Source organism: Hippocampus zosterae, chromosome 15 (genome assembly GCF_025434085.1).
Source record: "Hippocampus zosterae strain Florida chromosome 15, ASM2543408v3, whole genome shotgun sequence".
Classification (NCBI taxonomy): Eukaryota; Metazoa; Chordata; class Actinopteri; order Syngnathiformes; family Syngnathidae; genus Hippocampus; species Hippocampus zosterae.
The window spans coordinates 12,362,786-12,385,585 of NC_067465.1; the positions used below are offsets into that span (position 1 = coordinate 12,362,786).

Here is a 22,800-nt window from a genome sequence, read left to right on the forward strand (position 1 = left end):
AAAAGGTCGTTTTTTTCAGCTCAAAACGCCTTTCTATACATGGTAATTTTTTGGGCCCAAAATGCCTTACTATACATGGTCGTTTTTTTTTGGTCCAAAGCGCCAAACTATACATGCTCATTTTTTTCGGCCCAAAACGACTTACTACACATGGTCGTTTTTTTTCCGGCCAAAAACACCTTAGTATACAAGGTCGTTTTTTTTTCAGCTCAAAACACCTTACTATATATAGATGGTCTTTTTTTTTTGGCTCAAAACGCCTTGTGATACATGGTAATTTTTTGGGCCTAAAATGCCTTACTATACATGGTCGGTTTTTTTTTCAGCTCAGAACACCTTACTAGCCACGGTGTTTTTTTTTTCGGCCCAAAACACCTTACTATATATACATGGTTGTTTATTTTCGGCTCAAAACGCCTTGTGATCCATGGTAATATGTTCAGGTGTTATGAACCAAAAAAGACGACCTATAGTAAAGCGTTTTTAGCCCTAAAAAAATTACCTTGTATAGGAAGGCGTTTTGTGAATTGTTCCTTGGCGAGTGTGAGCACGAATAGTTGTGAGGAGACGAGGATCAGAAAATTGATTTTTTTTCTTGTGAAAAATGCCTTACTGTACATGGTCGTTTTTTTGGCTGTAAAAACGCCTAACTATACATGGTCATTTTTTTGTTGTTGTGAAAAATGCCTTCCGATACATTTCAAAAAACATTCCTGTGTGTTCTCAAAAATATGCATATATTCTTACAGCCATAAAAACAACCATGTACAGTAAGGCATTTTTCACAAGAAAAACATTTTCTGATCCTCTTCCCCGCGCAACTATTCCCGCTCACAGTCACACCGAGGAACAATATGGAGCATTCATTTACTGGTAGTCGAAAGGTTTGTGCGTCAGCGTTGCTCTGCGGCGGTGCAGGGTTCAATTCCTGCTCTAGCCTGCTCCTCTGGCCTGCGCAGGTTTCCAAAAACAGGTTTCGCGCTCACTCTGAGCAGACTATGGATTTTGATGAACTTTCACGACCCGTGGGAACCCTGTCACTATGCAATTTTTATCTCTTTAATTAAAGCACGCAAAGCCAAGAGCTTTCTGTTATATTTGAGCTTTTATTGAACAAGTAAAAGATTCTTAAAGACCAGCTACTCAACATAATGAGGGTTGTGGAGGTGGTTGCATAGTGAGTGATTCACATGCACTTACTGGATGTACATATTAAAATATTATTAGGAATATATATATATTATATATATTTTGACCAACCAATGTCAGAGACCTTTTATAAAGACACCCGGAAACTAATGAATTGCATCAGTCTCTTTTAATTATATCCAAATGCATTGGATATATTTTATTTTTTGTGCTCTATTGTTCACCCGGATCTAACGTGTTTGAATTTAAGAATCTATTCAACTTGGTGATCATCTACCGGCAGCGCCACAACAAAATCAACATGGACATTTCAAGGCAAGTCCCAAGGGAACCTTCGCGTTTCCTGGTCCTAGTATATGTCGGGCAGCTGCGTGAACTTTCTGTCCCAGTAACCTTTCGTGTACAGCCAGCCTTGCGCTTTGTTGTGCGGGTTGGCTCCTTGCTGAAACCACCTGTGAACATTCAACAACAACAATGAAGGATCAAGATTCCCATTTGCAGGAGTGCAGAGCAACACAAACGGCAGCAAGAAGTCATCAAGGTGAATACTGCTGCTCCCGGTGCAGCTCTCCTTCACAGGGCCACGGAAGATCCGGCCGTAACCGGACACAAAGTTGAGGCAATTTTGAGCGCATACACTTGCATGAGTCTATTTACCTGGTTTTCCAGTCATCTGTGGACTTGCCGCGGTTCTTACGGGCTGTCCTCTGTTTTTCCTCCAGTCGCTTCTTCTCCGCACTCGCTGAATCTACCAAACGAGTGTACACACACACACAAACAGAAAGTACAAAAAATTGACACTTCTAAAATATACACACTTGAGTTTGATAGTGTGAGGGGAGGGGGGCACCAGAACAATAAATAAATCACCAGAGTCAAACAAAAGCATTTTCGTTGTTTAGTGATTTAGTCAGAATTTTGACAGAAGTTGTCGAACACTTTGTACACTTTAATCAACGTGTATAGGAAGGCAAGAGCTCTAACTAAAGACGGCAAATAGGCTGTCTTTCATATTAATTCAAGGTTCATTTGCCTTTATTTTATCACTCGAATACAGGTGAAATATATGGATGTCGATGAAGGTCATACCGATGTCTCCGTTCTCCATGGCGCGGATGTCAGGTCGAAGACGACTGTCTGTGGAGGGCAGAAGTCCTTCCATCTTTTGGTCCAACTCGTTCAGCTGCATGGCGAACGTGGAGAAGTCGTAAAACTGCAAAATGGAGAATGCGGAGACGTGAAAGAGACAACAAGACGACGAAGCGAGCCCCTCGTTTTTCATTTTTCAAGCTAGCTGACCTTGGCAGAGTTATTGGGACGAGGCGTTATCTTCCAAATGAGCTCGCTTCCCGGGATCACCTGCACTGTCTCGGCGTCAGGCGGCGGCATCTCCTCGGGCTCCTCATCTACGCTGTTCTAAGGTCAGACGACACATACACACAGGTAATCAGCCTCCAATGACTAAACAGAGAGCCAAACACAGCTGGTGGCGAGGAATGCAAAAAAAAAAAGACCCACACCCTTTTGCAAGCCTTTTTCTCTTCTGAACTCCTTTTGTCTGAGTTTTTGTTGGCGTCGAAGGTTGCTGGGTCCACCGTGTATAAGCACTCGGTCCATTTGCCGTAGATGGCACAGAGTTTCCTCTTGCTGCAAACATAAGATCTTCAATATAGTATTTGTTACCTGCAAAACGAAGACCGTATTTTCCGCACTATAAGGCATACCTAAAAGCATTTCATTTTCTCAAAAGCCAACAGTGAGCCATGTAATTTGATGTGCCTTATATATGGATCAATATTCAGATTTCTGGAATAGTATTTTAAAGGTTCTGTCAAGCGTTTTGTTACAGCTGCAGCGGTTGTGAAAGCTCGATATAAAGAAAGCTGTATTGTATTTCCTTTAGCGTAGCTCCATCTAGTGGACGCATAACACAACCGCAGCTTTGAATTGTGGCTTCAATTCTATGCGCCTTATAATGGGGTGCGCCCTATATATGAAAACAGTTTTAAACTAGGCCATTCATTGCAGGTGCGCCTTATACTCTGAAGTGCCTTATAGTGCGGAAAATACGGTAAATGGAACAGGGCTGTTTGAAACATGGTTTGACACAAACTTAAGAGTGTGTCGCTATAGAAAACAAAAATAATTTATAAGTAGTACACATTTTCCTACAATAAACAGACTTGATCTCTGCCTAGGAATTTTCAAGCAAGTTAAGCTACGCTCTCTTACATTTCACCACAAATTAGTTTTCCATTTCCAACTTATCCACGTCCAGTTATGGTCCAACTAGCGATTCTAGGCGGGTCCACAGCAGGATCTTTGACACTATACATCAATTTCCATCCACTATTGTTTCCAAACTCGGATATAAACAGATGGGTTGCATTCGGAAGGGGATTTGGTTATCAAAACGGACTTGGTCGCAGTATCTTCTTGCCACTAATAGAGGGTGTTAATACACGTGAAAAGGTCATGGCTGCTTTCAGTACAGTGGAATGACTGTTTATCTGGAAGTCTGTGTGAATTATGTACATGCTGATGACGAAGCCTTGAGACACAAATTTGACATGTATAATTGTGAAAAGTGAGAACATTATAGTATCTGTTTCGCGTATAACGGACAAAAAAAAAAAAAAGATACAACTAACTTTCTTGGCAGCAGTAAGAAGAGTCAGATGCTACCTTTTATCGAGAATGTATCCTTCCACTTTGTGGAGCTCCTTCCCAAAGAGGCCGCAAGGTTTGAAAGTCATGCAGCAGCGCTCGCCGGTCCTGTCACAATCACATTCTTGATCACGTCTCCTTCGTTGTTGTGTGAGCGTTTGCCTTCATGCGCGCACACAGCACGAGAGAAGCTGCCGTTACTTGTGATTGACGACCTCCACGCTGCCGTACTGCTCGATCCAAAGCTGACCGACGATGACGTTATGGACGCAGCAAGTGGGGTTTGTCCATGTGTAGGCTTCATTGTACCTTTGGAGGACAACAGAGAGAATTTAGGAGGAGGACGCGACAAAGCTCACGCGTGGCTTGACACTCGCTTGGGAAGTTCCAGTGTGATGACTCCTTTGGGCTCTGCTTCGATGCTCTTGCCCCAAAACTTGATTTTGGGGTAGATTGAGCCATGGAAGACGAAATCCTCCTTGAGGCCCTCGGCGTGAAAGGCACTGACGGGAGGATGATGGCTCACCTGCTCAGAAACCCACCTGAAGCCCAAATCATCTCTGGAACAAAGAGTGTTTTAATCACCTCAACTGTGTAGGACATGGGCGTATTCATCAAGCTACAGAGCGCGACATCTGACCTGATGAGCTCATAGGTCTCGCCCAGTAGCGGGTTGAAGGGCTTGCCAGTCCTCTCCCACTGTGATGCCACAGCGGACACCGCAAACGCTGCGACGCACTGCAAACGGACAACGCCATTGCAGATTGACAGCTCCACAACGCACATGATTGGTGACAAAAAGAACATTAGCTATTTGAACGTTGTTTTTATATCATACAAAACTGTAAATTGAGCCATTTACTCATTCAGTACCAGCCAATTCTGGACCAAGTCTGAAAAGACGTTTAAAAACGTCTTTGGGAGTGAATGAGTTAAAGAACCCGGCCTACAAGTGACGTCCCATACAATCTCTTGCGGGAGCTGGTCGAAACTTGCGTAACAGTGGAGCTAATTCACCCTCTCTGCCCGTGGCATGATCAGCCTCTTAGGCCGAAAATCCAGAGCCACATGTCGAAGGGTAAGCGACAGTGCAGATTAGCATTTGCTAAGAGTGTTAGCATCTGATAAGGGATTGCTTGATTGCTCGACCAAGTTGCGGACACAGCGGAGGTGGAGATTTGTGTATGGTGACATGTCCAAGTGCCACATGCAGTACACACAATGTGAAAATGTTTACATATGCTAATTGTTTTTCCTCGACAGTCTGATCTCCTGCAAAGACTCACTATTCACATGAGACACCGACAGTCAAACGGACTAATTTCAACAAGACAACGAGGCTGTGGAAAGTGTTTGGAACTTTACTAGTTCAGAGTCATAAATAAATGACAAATGGACTGCTTTCATGGTACTCAAATTAGGATTCAGTGTCTTGCTCAAGGAATGGACCCTGCAACCTTCAGCTTGGGAGACAACCACTCTACTACTGACCCATTCTTACTACGTACAATAGAGTCATCTGACAAAAGGTTCCAGTGTTACCAACTAATCTGTGTATATTTTTTATTTGTAGCACAAATAAGTATCTACTATGAACCATCTCATTTTTGCACAACACCACTTAAGACTTCTATCCCATTGCTGACTGAGGAGCGTAAATCTTACCTTCATCCGTTCGACAGAGTCGGCAGTGGCGTTGGCCCGGTGGATGAGGTAAGTGTGCTCCATATATTCGGTAATCCGCTGCAGGAAGCTCAGAGGCTCGTTTAATATTACCGGCATGGCAATCTTGGACAGCTCCTGCAGAGACGACATGAATATGCTATCCATCCATCCATCCATCCATCCATCATCTACCGCTTATCCGGGGCCGGGTCGCGGGGGCAACAGCTTTAGCAGGGAAGCCCAGACTTCCCTCTCCCTAGCTACTTCTTCCAGCTCTCCCCGGGGGATCCCGAGTCGTTCCCAGGCAAGCTGGGTGACATAGTCTCTCCAGCGTGTCCTGGGTCTTCCTCGGGGTCTCCTCCCGGTGGGACATGACCGGAACACCTCACCAGGGAGGCGCTCAGGAGGCATCCGAATCAGATGCCCAAGCCACCTCATCTAGCTCCTCTCGATGTGGAGGAGAAGCGGCTCGACTCTGAGCCCCTCCCGGATGACTGAGCTTCTCACCTTATCTCTAAGGGAGAGCCCGGACACCCTGCGGAGAAAACTCATTTCAGCCGCTTGTATCCGGGATCTTGTTCTTTCGGTCACGACCCATAGCTCGTGACCATAGATGAGGGTTGGGACGTAGATCGACCGGTAAATTGAGAGCTTCGCCCTTTGGCTCAGCTCCTTCTTCACCACGACAGACCGATACAACGTCCGCATCACAGCAGACGCTGCACCGATCCGCCTGTCGATCTCCCGCTCCCTCCTACCCCCACTCGTGAACAAGACCCCAAGATACTTGAACTCCTCCACTTGGGGCAAGATCTCCTCCCCGACCCGGAGGGGGCACTCCACCCTTTTCCGACTGAGGACCATGGTTTCAGATTTGGAGGTGCTGATTTTCATCCCAACCGCTTCACACTCGGCTGCGAAACGCTCCAGTGAGAGTTGGAGAGCCCCGTTTGAAGGAGCCAACAGCACCACATCATCTGCAAAAAGCAGGGATGAAATACTGCGGCCCCCAAAACGGACCCCCTCAACGCTTCGGCTGCGCCTAGAAATTCTGTCCATAAAGGTTATGAACAGAATCGGCGACAAAGGGCAGCCTTGGCGGAGTCCTACCCCCACTGGAAACGATTCCGACTTACTGCCGGCAATGCGAACCAAACTCTGACATCGGTGGTATAGTGACCGAACAGCCCGTATCAGGGGGTTCGGTACCCCATACCCACGAAGCACCCCCCACAGAACTCCCCGAGGGACACGGTCAAACGCCTTCTCCAAGTCCACAAAACACATGTAGACTGGTTGGGCAAATTCCCACATACCCTTGAGAACCCTGCTAAGGGTGTAGAGCTGGTCCACTGTTCCACGGCCGGGACGAAAACCACACTGCTCCTCCTCAATCTGAGGCTCGACTTCCTGACGGACCCTCCTCTCCAGCACCCCTGAATAGACCTTACCAGGGAGGCTGAGGAGTGTGATCCCTCTGTAGTTGGAACACACCCTCCGGTCCCCCTTTTTAAAAAGGGGGACTACCACCCCGGTCTGCCAATCCAGAGGCACTCTCCCTGTTGACCACGCGATGTTGCAGAGGCGTGTCAACCAGGACAGCCCCACAACATCCAGAGCCTTGAGGAACTCCGGGCGGATCTCATCCACCCCTGCGGCCTTGCCACCGAGGAGCTTTTTAACCACATCGGTGACTTCAACCACAGAGATAGGAGAGCCCACCTCAGAGTCCCCAGGCTCTGCTTCCTCCAAGGAAGGCGTGTTGGTGGAGTTGAGGAGGTCTTCGAAGTACTCTGCCCACCGGTTCACAACGTCCCGAGTCGAAGTCAGCAGCGCCCCATCCCCACTGTACACAGTGTTAGTGGTGCACTGCTTCCCCCTCCTGAGACGTCGGATGGTGGACCAGAATTTCCTCGAAGCCGTCCGGAAGTCGGCTTCCATGGCCTCACCGAACACTTCCCACGCTCGGGTTTTTGCCTCGGCGACCACCGAAGCCGCGGTCCGCTTGGCCAGTCGATACCCGTCAGCTGCCTCTAGGGTCCCACAGGCCATAAAGGCTCGATAGGACTCCTTCTTCAGCTTGACGGCATCCCTTACTGCTGGTGTCCACCAGCGAGTACGGGGATTGCCGCCACGACAGGCACCAACCACCTTACGGCCACAACTCAGATTGGCCGCCTCAACAATAGAGGCACGGAACATGGTCCACTCGGGCTCAATGTCCCCCGCCTCCCCCGGAACATGGAAAAAGCTCTGTCGGAGGTGGGAGTTGAAACTCCTTCTGACAGGAGATTCCGCCAGACGCTCCCAACAAACCCTCACTATACGTTTGGGTCTGCCAGGACGGACCGGCATCTTCCCCCACCATCGGAGCCTACTCACCACCAGGTGGTGATCAGTTGACAGCTCCGCCCCTCTCTTCACCCGAGTGTCCAGAACATGCGGCCGCAAATCCGATGATACAACAACAAAGTCGATCATCGAACTGCGACCTAGGGTGTCCTGGTGCCAAGTGCACATATGGACACCCTTATGTTTGAACAAGGTGTTCGTTATGGACAATCCGTGACGAGCACAGAAGTCCAATAACAAAACACCACTCGGGTTCAGATCGGGGGGTCTGAATATGCTAAAGGACGTTAAAGGAGCCATACTGCTTGATTGTTACTGTGCACCAAGCAGAGTGAGTGGCGGTTGTGTGCGTTGTAGGTTGAGATCATGACGTTTGCCTTTCATGGGCCAAGTTAGGTAGACATACCGTATTGGCCCGAATATAAGACGGCCCTGATTACAAGACGACTGTATATTACAGTACTGTACATCTGAAACAAATGATAATATATTTGAGAGAAAAAGCATGTTATTTTGCCTCATTCAAATGTTAATATCTGAACATTTAAACATGTACACTGAAGTGCAATCACATTCGTAAATGAATGGCTTCTTGTTTTTGAAATGTCAATTACATCATAACTTCTCCTGAGCTGCCGGTTAACCTGGCCGATCTTCGACCCACTTTTCAGATTGTTGCTACGTTTCTCAATTTTCTCTTTGATTATTTTCTACTCTTGTCTTTCTTACCGCTATTTTTTTATTTTTCTTCTTCATGCTACCGCTAGTTTTATTCTTCGTGACAGGGATTCACTTTGGCCTAGGAGTCAAGTTCAGCATTCGCTTCAATGATATCTGGCGCCATCTAGCGTCGGGAAGGGGTATAATGTCTAGACCCCGAAAATAAGACGACCCCCAATTTTCCAGTTTTATTTTAATGCAAAAAAAACCCCACTGTCTTATATTCAGGCCAATACGGTAATTTATCCAAGGCCTCTGTGAGGTCCGAAGCACTTTGGCATTATAGCATCAAAAGGGGACAGACATCTTTCTTATTGCTTGTGTGCAAATAGTTGGGAAGAATAGCTTGCCCACCCAAGTGTAAAGTTAAACCAAATTTTTTTGTGATGCACCTCTGTCTGAAAATGTGTCTGCGAACCAGTCCTTTTGAATTGTGAAGTCTCCTTTTTTATTAGTCAGCCATGGCTTTGTGGAAGCGCCATTCATTAATTTAATAAAGTCTCACAAAGGAGACTCTGAGTCCCCACAAGTCTTTAGTAACCTCACAAAAAGTCGCTAGGTTTGTTGCTTGCCATGTACACCTGAAAAGTCCTTGAGTCATTGCGAATGAAAGCCGTCCAACAGTCGCATGAGTCAAAACAAGTCTACTGTAAATATGTCTCCTTGATTAAAAAAAAAAAAGTACAAATAAAGTCAAAAGTTGAGTTCTATTTTCCTCCATTGAGCAATCTCAAGTCTGCAATAATTTACCAAAAAACCCCAAAACAAAACAACACTTTTGTTTGTCCTCACCATGCCGATGCATTTTTTCAAGATGCTCCAGATGCTAACATCATTTCGGGAGAACATTGGAGCCGGTAGAGATGTTCTGTGAAGAGGGAGAAACAGTGTCAGCTCTAATATTGCAACGGCTCACCGGACATTCACAGCATAAGCTTTCTATATGCCACGAGTCTATGTTCATTTCATCCTTCCTCGATTGGAGCGTATGAAATCATTTTTTGCAACAATTCAATAGAATCAGAAGAGTGCATTTTAAAGCCTTATGATGCAAGTTTCGACCATTTTAAAAGCTCCGTGCAAGATAACACGGCCGAACAATGTCACCTGACACCCGCCAAGCTAGCGAATGAGCTGCTCCAGCCCGGCCACTGGTGTCATTAGAGATTTATATAACTGCACGTGTGCATGTTGTGGTACACTTTTATATCTTCAAATGTTCATCTTCGGAGAACATATATGTGATTTGATTACCAGCAAGCGTGTTAAAACGGTCAGCGTTGTGTTTCTCTCTACCTGTCACAAGCGCGAGGCTGTTTTACAATTATTTGCGCAGCAGGCAGATGGTGTCTACCCAAATACACGCCATTATTTCTGTTAAATAAACAAGACAGAAAGAGGCTGGGTGGTGGGGGAGCATCTGTGCTTGTAGGAACAGAGCAGTGATGTAAGACGGAGCCGCTTTTGCCCCGCTTTGTCTCCTGCCTCTACCTTCAATATAGGCGATTCATCTTTTACGGTACTGTTAGTCCATATATGATTAGAATCGTCCCGCCGGCTTTGTGCCCCCCCTGGCCCCATGACGAATGTTTTTGGCAGCATTGTCATGTCAACGTGTCTAAAAAGTTGAGCATAAAAATAAATGTCATGGCTTGTATTAATGGGGTACTCTAAGGTTGAATAAAACTAGCCTTGTATAAGCGTTGAGTCGATTTGTTTGGTGATGCTACTATCGATTTAATTAACAGTTTCTTTCAGAGGTAGGCAGCTACTGCCGCATATTCCGTGCCAAAACCTGCTAAATTATTCAAGGATCACTTGTTGGATCATGTAAGCCAAGTTGGAATGAGTCTCGACGGAAATGAAACATTGCCCCCTTCGTTCAGTCACAAAGCACCCAGGCCTTGTGCACGAATGGGCAGGGAGAGTCGGATCGGGGAGGAAAAGCAAAGCAGGTTATTCTCTGCGGATCAGACGCTCACAAAAACACACTTGCCGCCAAAAGCGCAATTGAACAGCAAGATCGTATCCTGTTTTACCATCTTTCGTGCTCATTGCACTTGCAGGCTATTATTTCACTTCAAGATTGTAAGCGCGCACTTGCAACCAAAAAACAAAAACAAATAATATTTAAAAAACAGACGCGCAGAGACATCTCTTGAGTCCGTATCTCCAACTGTCATCCCTTGGCAAATAACTGGAGAAGGTCCCACCTGTGCTTCTTGGCGTCATTATTCCGGTTACCATGGTCACCCTCCCCTGACATTCCGGCGGCCCCGCCGAGCGGGCTGGGATGGCGGCGGCTGCTGCTGAGAAGGGGGTCGTCTCTCCCCTCGTCCTCTTCACAGGAGTAGCTGGCCACCGAGAGAAAGCCGCTCACCGTAGGCTCCGACTAGGACTCTGCGGGGTGGACGATGGCGGCCTCGTCACAAAGAAGCTACTCCATTTGCGCTCCAACTCCCTCTCCCGCTCCCCCCACCTGGGTGTTGTGTTCCAATGAGGAGCCCAGTCGAGGCTTCACCCCCACCTGCGACACTGCTCGCTTGGCACTCCCTAAGCCGCAAATCGTCAATCAGACAATCGTGTAGGTGAGCTCCTTCATTACAACTTTCCGCCACGTTGTGGGATTACGTTACTACGTGTTGGGTACTTCAACTAGGGCACAAAAAATACACGGTTGTGATTTTGCACATCGTTACGCTCAGCAGAAATGCCAAAGAAATGCTGAGCTTGGTGTCTCGCATGGCCCCAGCGTGTGTGTGGTCAGTGCTCAGAGCGCCCCATGAATAATGCAGACATCCCTGAGCGAGACGTCTGCTCGTGAACAAATATGTTTGTGAGGGGTGTTAGTAGATAGGCCATATTTATTCGAGCAAGTCTGCACGAGACAAGCAAACTTTGAATACAGTAGTCACATTTCCCCATCTGGAGAAAAACAAAAACTATAAAAATAAATCGATCCAACTTGCACAAAAGAGAAAAGGGGCTTTGCCATATTGAAAGAAGCAACACCACGGGGACGATACTTCATAGTCTGACGTTGGAAGGGTAATGCTAGAGCCAAGCTCAACAGAATGGCCAAGACCAGTCACTCGTGAACAGGAAGCAAACTCGGAACCAAAGCGCCGAGGGCCCTCAATGAATTGATTTCATCAACCAAAGGTTTTGGTGTGGCAAAACAAAAGAACCCTTCAGAGACCGCCGACTTCAAAAACGCGTGGACCCAAAACGCTGGTCAAAATTAAGGGTATTGGAGAGTCTGAGCGGTCAAGTGAGAGCTGTTACCGATGAACTGAACATTTGAATCACGGGTGGTGGAGGAGAGAAACAATTAAAACATGCAGGAGTGACCCTCGAGTACCGATTAAGACACCCCTCACGCCCAACATGGGACATTTGGCCGTAGCTACCTCCTTCATCTTGGATATTTCGGTGAAGTGGCTTTTTGCTTTAGACGCAGAATATTGTCAATTTAAAGTGATGCAGCGAGCAGTGAAGTACAGGCCCTCGGGAATCCTCGCCCAAGATGGAGGATATCACAGAGTCTGGGGGAAGGTGGGGGTCAACCCGAATTTGTGGCAAGTATAAGTCTCTAGAAATCAAAGAAAATCTCTGAGAAGGTCATCTTCCACAAGGACCACTGGAAATGACCAAAATGGCGCCAAGATGGCTGCTTTTAACCAAAATGTTTCTCTTCATGTGTGAATTCTTGAAACTGCTTTGTGGCTCAACTCGTGCTTGACACATGAAACGGGATTTTTTCATTATGTCTTTTTTTTTTAAGCAATTCCAGGTAACGCGACCGAATGGGTTCTCGGGCTTGGGACCCCAATCAACTGTCATTTTTCAGTGGGACAGACATCTGCAAAATTTGTCCTGAAACCCCCCAAAAAAATGGCAATTTATTGGGCAAAATGAAATTTCTGACTTTTCAAAAGCCAAATCAATCATCGTGTTGTGTCAAGAGTTACGTATTGGCAATTTCATTCAAGTGTTTTGCTTCTTGACGAGGGGGCGTTCCGTCCAAGTCTGCTGACCTGACACGGCATCGTAGAAATCATCTTCGGCGAGGGTGCAGGGGGTGGGCGACCTCCTGCTCTTGCTCAGCGACTGCTTGAGATCGTGGTGCTCTGTGGCGATCGTCTGCAGCGCCTCGGTCAGAGCTCTGCTCCTCTCTTGCTCCTGCTCTAACTCCAGGCTCCACACCTGCACAAAGGCAACAAACATTTCTCTATAACGGTAAGAGCAGATTTTTTTTTAATACAGCACTGGTATGCAGCAAAGTCGGAATGCGCGTACACCGCTTTAGAGATCATTTGGCAAACGTCACCGTTGTTTTGAGTGGCATGAGTTGGTTCTGCATTGTTGTGATCCTGCCATTAGATCCCAGTTCCGATCAGAACCAAACACCCACGGCGGGATTGAGTGTCTCTTCGCTGCAACCTGAACCACGCCTCGGAGAGATGCAGCAGATCAGTGTTTCCTTTCGTCATGTGCTATCCAGTACTCATCATACAGCTATAATAGCTGCTTCAACTGGAGTAAAAAAAAAACCAAGAAAACAAAAATTCCCATCCCTTTATTCCAAAACAAGACATTCATTCAATTTAAATTATGATTCAGTTACTGATTTGGTCCATACCATGTAAGAAAATGGGAAAAATGTTGATCAATTGTTTTCTTTTGATTCAGCACAAAGATAATCTTTTTTTATGAGGACAAAAAAAAATATTTACTGATGAGAAGCTGAGATTCCAAGCATATGGACAAAAAAAATTAATCTGAAATTCATTCATCGATTATCATAAACAATTAGCAATTAATTTGCTCATTGATGAGTTGTCGATTCTTGGGGTGATTCTTCGAGTTCCGCCTGTATACTAAAGTGAAAACAGACCGACAGATAGGCATGCAAATCTTTTGAATTTTGCAAATGTATAAAAATATCAGTCCCTGCGCACTAAAATTTGAAAAATGAGCATTAAGTCGGTCCACATGGGCACTAGGGTAAAAAATATTGTGGAGTTACCGTCCTCATCAAGGCTGAGGAAACATGCCCGTTCCTAACTGAGTGTAGCAGAGAAAGACATGATGGATAAACAATAGAAATAGCGACCGACGTGTTTAGTGATGTGATTGATCCGTTTTGCGTTTTATCTTTCTGACGGAAGGCGAGCGTCGCAAACATCCATTGAAGCCTCGTCCTTCGCCACACACACCAGCTGACAGTTATGAAAATGATCCAAATGAAATATGAACGTTTGGCGAATGAGCCAGCGGAACAACTTCGAATGTCCCCTCCTCACTTGTGGCATAAATTTGCTTTCTCACAATTTGCTTTTTCTCTCTTTTAACGAGGGTCTCACGGCGATGTAGTAAAATGCCTGCTGGCAAACAGTTCCTGGTTCTTGGCTAGCCGTCCAGGAAACGGACTGACTTTGTTGGACAACAATTTGTGCCAGCTCCTTCACCCTCGCCACATTCCCCCTGTCTATTTTAAGCTCCGTTCATGCCGCGTGCCAATGGGATAATTGGGAGTGATGCTCGGCCTTGGCAAACCCCGCTCAAGGTAGAGCCGAGAGCCGTTCTAAAAATGCGCTGGTAGAGAATACTTCAAAAGGGCAAATTTGTGACTGGTCCAAATGTGTGCAGCCAAACAGTGGGTGAGCATTGACATACATGCGCATTTTCAAGACCGAAGTGAAACATCTCCTTTAGAGGCCTCAAAAGGAGGAAATTAGTAGCGAGGCTGGCAGATTTTTTTTTCCCCTCCGGGGTTCAGTTGGAGGTGTTTAAGGAGAGGTCAGGCTTGGGGTCACGATGATCTCCTGGGGTGTGAAGGCCGATTTCTATCCATGTCCTAGCAGTGTGCCGAAAGAAAAGAATGACCTGCTGCACGTCTCCTGTCTTTGATACGAGAGTAGCTTTGACAGATGAGCTTCATGCTGGATACCACAAACCTTTGGAATGGAATCCAACTGCTTTGAACAGGAAGGCATATAACAACAAATAAACACACAAAACAAAAACTACCGAAGGGTCTACCACCCCTCTGCCCCAAATCACCCAGGTGGTTTAATCAAGCAGATTGTTCTTAGCGATGGGACAACATTAAATCTCACATTTTTGGGAGCTACAGCATGCCAAATTTGGACCTTTTGGTGCAAATAGGCCATGCCTCTTTTTGCAGAAAATGTCAAAATTCCCCTACTCCGACCGACCAAAAATATAAGATTTTGTGTTGTTCCATCACTACATCAACAAGTACACCGAGTTTGATTAAAATCGAAAAGTTCGAATTTTCAGATGGGGTTGGGGGCGGGGGTTTGTCATGCAACTGATTGTGATAAACAACCACAATCAGCTTGGATGTAAAAAAAAATTGGTAGGTTTGTAGCCTACTTTTAAACATTTGCTATGATTCAATGCTTTCAATGTTGTGGGAATGGTCTGGGGAAGACCCTCTTCTGTTCCCAGTACACAAAGCAAAAGGGATGCCAGAAAACCTTTGGGTGAGGAAAAGCCCGTCAAAACACATTGCCTAACAACGAACAACAGAGATTCCCAGATGTACTGCACAATCTTATGAATGATATTTTCTTAAGCTGTCCTTGCGCCAGCCATCTTTAGATAACGTTTCCACGCCCCTCGAGCCTGCGCACTAGAACAAGCACAGATTTACAGGTCTAGTTCGACAGTCGCTGCCCAAATGGGTCAGACAATGCGTACGCTGCTTCGGGGATAACATCACATTCCCTGTGAAGCTCTCGGAGGAATTGGGCATGCTTCTCTGTCCAATATTTGCTTTAGAGACGCTTTAGTCCAACTGCAGCAGCGCACGAGAGGAGGACGTTATGTGGGTTAATGGAATTAGTATTAATGCCATATAATACAGCCAATCTCAGCACTATTGAAAATATAATCCGCTGAAGTAGCAGCAGTAGTTTAGGACAGTGGGGGAAAAACAGATGGTGAGGTCATTTTTACACACTACAGCTGATAGTGATTAAGTCAGCATGCGTTGTTATGCGTCGTCCCCCCCCCCCCCACTCCGCACTTCACGCTCTGTAAAATTCATGTGATAACAGAGCCAGCTCATCCCACTGACATCAGAACAGCTGATGGCAAATCATGCAATGAAGAGGAGCACGGGCAACATACATGTGATGTGCTTGTCTAAACACGCAAGTTTAGTCATAGAATGCCCGAAGTTTACTTTACATGAAAACCAAAATTTAAAAAGTCTTTCGTACAGTTGAATCTGCACAGAAGCACACTTCTCTGTGTTCTGCTGCCGAATCTATCAAAGGCGTGTTTTAATTAAAAAGAGGAGACGGGCAGTGCGGCAGTCATTATCACTTCGAAACACGCTCGTTTTCACGTTCTAAATTAACTACATTGATCCCGTAGGAAGATGTAACTCGAGGTTTTGTGGGAAGAATAAAATCTACAGTGTTCTACCTGGATGAGAAAGCCGTCCTCGTGTCCCCGCTTACTTCGCTTTTACACATAAAAGCAAGCCTGCCAGCGTGTGATAGAGCGCGCTCGCCTGGAACTGAACTGGCCAATATGCACGCGCGTGCGCACTCCCTCACCGACCCCACACGAGTAGACTGTTATGTAAATGTGCGCTGATCTGCAAAGCTAATGCAGACCTAAGCACAAAAGGGGATCTTTCACCACTGGATTACCACTCTGACCAAATGCTACAACCACCTGGGACAAGTGCCTGCAAAAAAAAAAAAAAAAAAAAAGCCTCGACCCTCACGAGTACACGAAGGAGCTTACGCAAGAGCGTCGGGGCGCTCAAGGATCTTGTAACCATTCGGGATCTTTCCAGAGGTCAATAAAAACACAAGGCTCAATAACTGTACACCACATACCTGGAAAAAAACATTTGTACATCTCAAACTAATTTCAGCTCATACGAAGTGCAATACTATACACTCTGATAATCAGGTCTAACTTGAGCCTTTTTTTTCCCCTACTGATGATCGAAGTCAGCAAATACCCAATTATCGGACGTTACTGAAATATTGTGCTTCGTCGATTATATGTCTTTTGTCTCTTGGAAAACGTTTCTTGTGTAGACAATCCCAAATGTTTCAAGTGTCCAATATCTACCCTGGCAAATTGTGTGCGGTCAATGAAGTGTGTGCCATAAAAGGACAACCAATTAGGAAACTACCCGAACCTCACGTTATTGCCGGACACAAATAACCAAATAAGTTATGTTGAGCGTATACTGGAAAATGTACTATTTGGGTTCTACAAAAGTAAGGAAAGAAAACACTAAACTAACCTTCGTTATAAATTTAATAATCATTCTCGCTCAGTTCCATATCCACAAATCCAGATGGAATAATTTAAAACCTCTTTTTTTTTATTTTTGAAGCAGAAACAAAGCAGTGCCTGAGTTCTATTATGGATTCCAAAAATAAGAAAGCTGTTAAGACTCTGGCGATATGCTCCTTATTTGAAATTTTTGTCTAAAAATTCCCTGGCTTCTTTTTTTTTGTTTGTTTGTTTAAACCTTTGTAATATGTGTATGTATTAATAACATGTTCGTTTTGTTTTCAGTTTACTGAGAATTGTATTCCGACTTGTTCAATAAAGATTAAAAAAATAAAAGTTATGTTGGGCGTCATTCATCCACTAAACACTTCTTTGCATTTTCCGGCAGTCTCGATGCCCCGTGGCGCCATGCTGCCTCTAACAGGTCAGTCTTGGTACTACAACATATGTCTGGTTTTTCCTCATCGTGTGTGTGGGAGGCTGTCACAAATTAAAAATCGGTTAAAATGTTGAAGAAGAAAAACATGGTGAAAATATGAAACTACCTCATCTTGTTTGGACAACAGCTGAAGACAGAGCTGAAGGGCAGCACAGGTTTCACTGGAGAAAAAGTGTATATATATACATAATGAAAACCGCAAATAAGCTAATCGTGTAAACTTTTTGCCTTCACCACAGTTTTCCTCATTATTTACCATCAAAAGAAAAATGGACACCTCACTCTCCAGTTTCTGCTGCCACGCATTGGCAGCCTACGAGGCATCGGAGCGACGCAGCTGAGAACCGACGTCACGCGTGACTCGCCGCCATCAGCCGATTAGTTTGAATCTGACCTGCAGAGCTCGCGTTACGTTGCTCGCCGCGACGACGCTCTCACCGTCCGCGTCGTCCACGTTCTTCTGGTGGCGGCTGCCGTATTGATTGTTGTAAGAGGAGTGCGCCTCAAAGGCATCAAACTACCTCTGAGAGGAGAAGGCGCAGCAGCATTTCAACACACGGCAAGTACCGGTATGTCATTGCATGCATATGAAGCAACACAACAGAGGAGAAGCAGTTCACTTTTCGTGATGCCACAGAGTCCGTCTTTGAGGGCACTTTAAAACATAACGCAGAGTTGTCAGCACACTTCAGCATGAAGAAGAAGTGATCCCATGGTTTGACCTGGAATTATAAAACTACACGTCATGACCCGGAAAGCCGGACTGGGAAGCACACATGGGCAATCTATGTCAAGGACAGGCAAGAGACAGATCTGTCAGACCATAAGGTGATCGTACAGGAGCACACATGCACTAATGTTGTACCGACATGGTGGGCCGCAATCTTCTCGCCATACCACGCAGTAAGCTTGTGCTAAAGATCTTGAGCCCTGTTTGTTCACGCCAGCTCCCAATTCGGTCCTAGAAAGAGAAGGAGGGCGCATTAGTTGTTCATTTGGCCTCCAAATGCAATCAAAGTTTCTTGTGCTCTCATGGTGGCATGCAAAAAATAAATCTTGTCCTTCGACACTATTTATGCACACTTGGATACCGCCGAGGGAAATCGTAAAATACAAAACAAACTGACTGTCTGGAATACCAGGAAATTGTTCCGTCCTCAATTACCACCCAGTGGAGACGCCACCCGATAAAGCGTGAACTCTGCGGCAGGAAAATACTACATACAAGCAATACAATAAACAGTCTGAATAAAATATTCTGATATTATTTTCATGAAAATTATTCATTCAAAAAAAGTGAACGTGAGTTTTAAATTTCTATAGGAAAAAAAATAAAATCCATCCAGGAAATGCGATGAGGTCTGAGAAAGGCCATTGCTCATCCTATCGAGAATAAACAGCAACACACTTTGACATCTGGGTACCTTCCAAAGTGGGCCTTCAATCTTCTGCACTCTGCTGCTCACTTCCTTTTTTTTGAGGGGGTGGGGGGTTGACAACAACAAAAAAGACAGATTTGTCAGACTCCAAAGCACACAATGTTATTTCCAGTATTTTAAGGCTCGGTGAAGCCAGCATGCTGGCTTTGTCTGAACGAGGGAGCAGGTGTCAGCCACAGAGACGGAGCGAGAATGACACAAAAGCACACAAATGGGGACAATCCCAACAAAGCTAGAGTTTGATGCCAAATTGTCACGTGCACTCTATCAACCGTACAAGTGCTTTTCTGTATGCCTCGACCGCCATGTAAACCTGCAAAAGTCCATCCCAGCATGCCATGCATATTACGCATGACACAATCGGCAACCATTTATTTTTAGTTCTAATTAGATCAAAAAGTACCCCCAAAGAGACCAAATGATTTATTACCCTCACCTTGTCCCTAAAGTCAAGTAGAATTTGTTTGAGCTCATGATTGCGGACCAGGTCCAACGCTCTGGGAGGCGGCATATGCATTCATTTTGAACGCGAGGGCATTGTGAAAATGTCAGTCGGGATGGACGTCAAGCGCGTACCTTGGTTGTTTTTGACAGTCGGGCTGGCACCGCTTTTGATGATGCACTGCTTGTGCCCTCTGTAGGCAGCACAGTGTAAAGGCGTATCGCCCACCGAATCCTTGCAGTGAGCATCCACGGCTTCTTTGCTACAGAGCTATAAAAGGAGAACAGAAAGCGGAATGCAGTTGAACACGTCCCATTCGTCGTGCCTTTTGCGAGGCGTTTTCTGCTTTAATTTAATGGTATATTTATTGCAGCGGACCAACAGTAGTGGTCCGCAGACATTGAAGGAATCAAATACTTATTCAGCTACATGTGTGATGCGGTCTTCTACATCTACTGCACAGTAAAGAATACCTCAGTAAAATTACTGGCAGCGAGGGATGCCAGTAATTTGCAGTTAGTTGACAATGCACCTACTGTAGCTCATTTTAACGGTGCACTATAGTTGGAATTACAGTACATTACCACAGAATAACAGTGGGTCGTAATTGTACAACTCATCAGCTTTTTTTAACAGTGTACTCTATTTTGGACTACAGGACAAGACAGTAGGATATCTGCGTCTTCTGTGTTTTCTGTATTTTTACAGATTCCTAAAAATAACGACGGATCAGATTTATTGACTTTCACAGTTTAGTGGCAACAAACTACGCATTAACCGCAACGACACGTGATTCAGACAGAGCGCTGTTTGAACAGCAGAGCCCGGGCGAGCCGCTCTGCTTCTTGAGCCTCGGCCGCTCCGTAGTTTGATGTCTCGTGTTTTGTTTTTTAAACTTGAAATTGTGTGCTTTCTTTAAGCTAAAACCTTACAAACGCATGCAGCAATATGCCGGACTCTTCGGCTGTCCGTACCAACTTATAATAAGTTGTAGGTTAAGTTGTGCTCTGATGGCACATTTGAAGTATGAATGGGGATTGATGATAAATATCTGGTGTCTCCATCCTTGTGTCTGGACTGTCTTTTGTTCGCCAAAACTGTACCACAGTAAAGTTTTTTTTCCTCCCCCAAATTTGGTTTTAAATAATCCCCCACTTGGAATAGTTAAATTTTTGCTAATTTTGGATTGTATCTTCTAAAATTTGGGATAATCTGAGTGACTGGGACTCTGTTCAGCTACTTCCATAGATTTATGCCTGTAAAGCTGGTCTGCTAACCACACGCATCACTAGCATGATTATTAAAATAAACAACCCCACCCCTAAAAAAAAACCCAAAACATTCATCTGACGGACACTAACTATCTTTGACATAGCAGAGACATCCCCCTCTCTGGCAGCATCCAGCAGTCTCTCCTCCTGCCGCCTGACCTCTTTTCTCTCGGCGGCTGAAGGACACAAACAAAAAATATTTGACAGTCACAACAAGAGCACCAACAGTCAACTGTCTTTGGATAATCTCATCGAAAGAAAGTTTTCGTACCCTCGAGCATGGTTGTGATTTCATCATCCTCTGTGACATCTTGAGGCATCTGCACTGTTCCATTGATGACACTGGCCGACACATCGTATTGCAGCAGCAACAGAACAATCTCCTGAGGGGGATCAATAGCAAAGAGATTTGAAGACCAACGCGCCCAAATAAAATTGTTGACACGATGCTGGTAATTGCAGAAGACCTCAGAGACTCGCCCAACAGCTCGGTTCGGGTACTGAATGAGTGCTGAGTTTACTGGAGCTTTCTTTGTGATGTTTGTACTTAAACAAAATTAAAAGAAAAACAAGTGCATTTCACAGAGAGCGAAGGATCAACTCTGCTTGTTTATTCATTGGCTCTCCGTTACAACACTTATTCGAGAAGAAGGTGCTGACTCAATGGAAGACAAAAACTGCGTGTGTAATAATTTGGCAAAATGTGTGCTTTTTGTACTTTTTTGTACATAAAATGTGATTATCTATGAATCAAAGAGTGAATATCATAAAACTGCTGATAGGAAAGTAGTAATTGATAGTATAGGAGTTGCAGAGTGTGACAGACTTTTTAAATCAAATGATCACTGAGCAGGTTATTTTTAAGGGTAATATTTTAGGATCATAATGGCTTGGTTGTTTTTGTGGTTTACCTTTCTTCCAGTGCTGACTGCTTTGTGGAGAGGTGTGTCGCCCAAGTCGTCTTGGATATTCACATCAGCACCTGCCTGCATTAAATCATGAGCTATTGAACAAACTTCTATTTCTTTATTTATTTTAAATAAGGGACGGTCCAAACAGCCCGATGTAGAAAAAGCTTAACGTCAGTAAATGTGATCAAACTATGATCAACTTATCAAAATTCATATGCACATCTCAACTTAAACCCATTTTCAACCTCTGAAAAAACACACGATCGTCGAGATGTTTTGTATTTTATGGGAATTTATTAAGCCTTTTCCTCTGCGTGGACGCTCACTAGAGAGAAAGAGCTTAACATCACTGATTATAGTCAGAAAAGTACAACGAATCTGCAACTATACTGTAAATCTCACTTTTAGCAACTCATCTACGACGTCCCCGTTTCCATGGTAACACGCTAGGTGGAGTGGTGTGACTTTGCTGTGAAAAATAAAAATAAAAATAAAAACCAAAAACTTTTCAACACCGTAGGACGCATCACATTTCGTTTGCCTTACATCGACAGTTGATGTTGAGAGAAGAGCTCTGGTCGACTCGCGACTTAAGAAGCCGCCGAACGCGAGAGGAACTGCCGTCTTTTGCCGACTCGAGGAGCAGCTGCTCATCCTCCATCAGAGTGCTTGTGAAATTACCGTCAATGCACAAAACTTCTCCTTCAGAAAAATGTTTTTAAAAAAGCGCGCGCTCCCCAGTGACAATTTTGCACATGGCTGTTAGCGTGTCCACTGGAATTATGAAAAATGACAATAACCGGTTAAATAGTGGAGACTTACAGTACATTCGAGTTCGGTGGACTTTTATGCACTTTAAAGAGTTAGCGTGCCGAGAGGAACACGTTTAGCTAAACTGTAGTGGCCCAATCAGCTGGCAGCTGTTGGCAGCAGTCACGTGATCATGCGTCTCGAGAGCGTGAACTCCAGGGCCGTAGCGAGGCGATTGGTGCGAACCCCCGCCCTCTCCTGAAAACCCTCTGAAGCCTCAACACATGCAAATTAATTACAAAATAATATTCTGTCCAAATCACTCATTCTGAACTTTAATGTGAACGCATGATTTTATCCATCAGTATAAATCATCCAAACACTAAAAACAAAGAAATACGACAAGTGAAGCAAGCACTACACTTCCTACAGATATTTGAAACATGGAAAGATTGCAATTAAGATACTTGAGATGAGCCCATAGTACAGTACCAGTCATTGGAAAAATACACAGAAGGATTTGCAACATTGTATGTCGCACAGGCTGATTATATATTTGAATCAGTTGAACATTTAAAATGCTTAGTCCCTACCATTTTCTGAATACATTGGGGAGGAAAACTCACACTCACAAGCCCACAACCGCAGGATAATTGGTTAGGATAGACTTTTAGAGACATCCGACAATTAGATCTTTGGT

General features: G+C 44.9%; 1 protein-coding gene across 1 annotated transcript; it reads right to left on the reverse strand.

Annotated features, from left to right (window-relative positions):
* Nucleotides 1-1,346: 1,346 nt before the first annotated feature.
* Nucleotides 1,347-22,288, reverse strand: LOC127616331 (oxysterol-binding protein-related protein 1). Its single transcript, XM_052087864.1, is given in 27 exon segments — nt 1,347-1,601; nt 1,807-1,897; nt 2,239-2,362; nt 2,449-2,565; nt 2,670-2,796; nt 3,835-3,924; nt 4,018-4,125; nt 4,194-4,376; nt 4,457-4,554; nt 5,482-5,616; nt 9,346-9,421; nt 10,767-10,953; nt 12,591-12,759; nt 17,394-17,600; nt 17,682-17,810; nt 17,908-18,009; nt 18,185-18,248; nt 18,415-18,488; nt 18,712-18,756; nt 19,163-19,223; nt 19,290-19,438; nt 20,530-20,615; nt 20,711-20,822; nt 21,351-21,425; nt 21,753-21,814; nt 21,864-22,052; nt 22,178-22,288. Coding segments are annotated over 26 exon segments (2,922 nt in total). The 5' UTR covers nt 22,012-22,052; nt 22,178-22,288; the 3' UTR covers nt 1,347-1,498.
* Between the last annotated feature and the right edge of the window lie 512 nt (nt 22,289-22,800).